The 2,358-nt window shown below is 50.7% G+C and overlaps 1 protein-coding gene across 1 annotated transcript; it reads right to left on the minus strand.

Moving 5' to 3' along the window:
- Positions 1–1,767: 1,767 nt before the first annotated feature.
- Positions 1,768–2,271, minus strand: LOC104827546 (proline-rich extensin-like protein EPR1). The gene has a single exon (XM_010560723.1). It carries the CDS (start codon positions 2,269–2,271, stop codon positions 1,768–1,770), a length of 504 nt encoding a protein of 167 aa, XP_010559025.1.
- Between the last annotated feature and the right edge of the window lie 87 nt (positions 2,272–2,358).

A 2,358-nucleotide genomic window follows, 5' to 3' on the forward strand; every position in this document is an offset into this window, starting at 1 on the left:
AGTTTCCCTAATAACCTGCAGAAATTCCGGCACCAAAGTGAGATGGTGATGGAATTTGAATGGTCGTCTTACCTGCGTCGGAGTAGACAGAAAGTTAACAACACAAGGCATGATCGGAAGGCCCCGGTGGGGAGTATTCAGCATAAGCCCGAGGGAAAGAATCCATCCAATGACCATTACACATGGCCCTGTCCAATTTGAGTGAAAGGAGGTGCGCTTCCTGATTATTGCACCATGTAAAGTGCAGCCCACAACTCGGAACATCCTGGAGTCCTGTAACCTCAATGCATTCTGCAAAGTCTTCCTGCGCTTGCCTTTGGGATGGTATAATAGCAAGGTCGGATCTATCTATCTGATATAGGGCTTGGTTGAAGTCCCGAATGACTAACCAAGGTGACCAAGGAAGGAGTGGGTGGCCAGATAGATGGTTCAATTCAGCCCATAGATGTTGCCTTTCTAGCGCCTGATTGCTAGCATAGACAAAGGTCGATGTGACCGATAGGTTGTTGTCCGGGTTGTATATTCCGCAGGTTAGGGCTTTCTTAGATGACTGGTAGATCGTGACTAGAAGTGAAGGATCCCATACTATCCATACTCTCCCATGTTGGTCAGCTACATAGTTGCATCGACATTTCCACCCCGATGGTAGAGCAGCAAGTATTCTTTCAGCATTTTCCTCGAGGATATGAGTTTCAAGAAGGCCTCGTACCAAAAGTTTATTATCTATAATCCACTTACGTACCAAAATTAGCTTATTTCGACTATTGAGTCCACGTATATTCCATGCAAAAATCATGAGAATCCAGTTTAGAATTAGTGACCTCTCACGGCCTTACGGCCTCGACCTTTACCCTTATGCTTGGAGCCACCAGGTCCAGGTACTTTAGTGAGTTTAGCGCTAGGCGATTGAGTTTTCTCGGAGGTCACTTGAGGTTGTACCGAATTTAGTTGAACCCGATGATTATCCTCCTAATACTGGGGATCTGAAGTGATGACAGCTGACTGATCTGCTCCACTTTCCTTGGCATTGTCCTGAGTCGGGAGCGACTGAGTAGAATCAGAGAGTTGGCTTACTTCCCCGACAGGACGAGGTGGGGGCTCAGGAGATGTTTGCTACTGAGGAGCTGCCTGTGTAGCTACTGCACCCTGAACCAGATTTTCCCCCTGAGATACGGATTCTTGAGCTTTGTCGGCATGTGGTGGGTGAGACGGGCAGTGGTGGCGGTTATGCCCGACCTCAAGGCAATGTGAGCATGTTGGAGGAAGCCAATCATACGCAACGCTAATGGTTAGCTCCCTGTGATCTGGCAATTGAACAACTACCTGTCTAGGCAAAGACTGGTTAAGCTGGACTTCTGTGTAAATTCTGGCCTGGTTAAGGTTCTCTTTGGCAGCCGTGGCTCGATCCATATAGAGCGGTTAACCAATTCCAGTCCCAATTCGACTCAAGCAATCCGAATTGTAAAGAATATGAGGTATGTTGCGCAGCGTTACCCATGTAGAGATGTACCGTAATGGGGGTTTTTCCGGATTGTGATGCGGATTCCATGTCGTCACAAACATCGGACAGGGCCCGATGTACCAGATTTTTTGATTGAGGATACGAGCTCGGAGGTCAGCAGCGGGGATGCGGAAGAGGAAGGTCCCGTTGCCAGCCTCGTGTACGCGAATTCGCGGTCCTTGCTTTGCCCATAACCCATTAACAGCTCCGATAACACGACCTATAGCCGGGGGCAACCCGTAAAATTGTCCAATTAGATAATCTTGTCACTCCTTGGAAGATTCTTCCAATGATTCCTCTGGGATGGTTACCAATGGAACTCCAGAAACATGCGTACCTGGTGATCCCACTCGCTGCATTTTACGAGCCGCCGGAAAGAGATGCTCGCTCCAGTTCTTCTTAGGAGGCTGGGCAGAGGGGGAAAGCTGCGGTTTAGCCGCATCAATCTGTGGCAGAGGAGGGCCTTCCCCTGTTCCACCTGTGGAGGGCTGCTGCAGAGGGGGTGCGGCTGTGGGCATTGGCGGACAAGAGTTGGGCTGCTGCCGCACAGGGTTCGAGCTAGCCTTGAAGGAGCTAGATATGAAATTGTCACCGAGAGTTGGGGAAGGTGGAGATTTGAGAAGTGGGGGAAAGAGGCACAGAGGAGTGGACGAAGCACGCTCGAAATCGGAGTTCGGGCGAGAAGGGGGCGAAGGATGAGAGGCGATTGGAGGCAAGCCGAGAAGGCTCGGGGATAGAGGCGCGGACGAAGAGCGTAGTCGAGGGGCCATGGAGTTAGGTGGGGAATCTTTGGTAGGGCGGCTTGGTCGATTTGGTGGTTTTTTTTCCGGCCGACAGTGGCCGGCCGGGGGTGGTCC

This window comes from Tarenaya hassleriana, unplaced genomic scaffold, assembly GCF_000463585.1.
Source record: "Tarenaya hassleriana unplaced genomic scaffold, ASM46358v1 Cleome51, whole genome shotgun sequence".
Taxonomy (NCBI): domain Eukaryota; kingdom Viridiplantae; phylum Streptophyta; class Magnoliopsida; order Brassicales; family Cleomaceae; genus Tarenaya; species Tarenaya hassleriana.

Coding starts and splice junctions, on each gene's coding strand:
- LOC104827546 (XM_010560723.1), bottom strand. CDS start 2,271: ATGGCCCCTCGACTACGCTCTTCGTCCGCGCCTCTATCCCCGAGCCTT.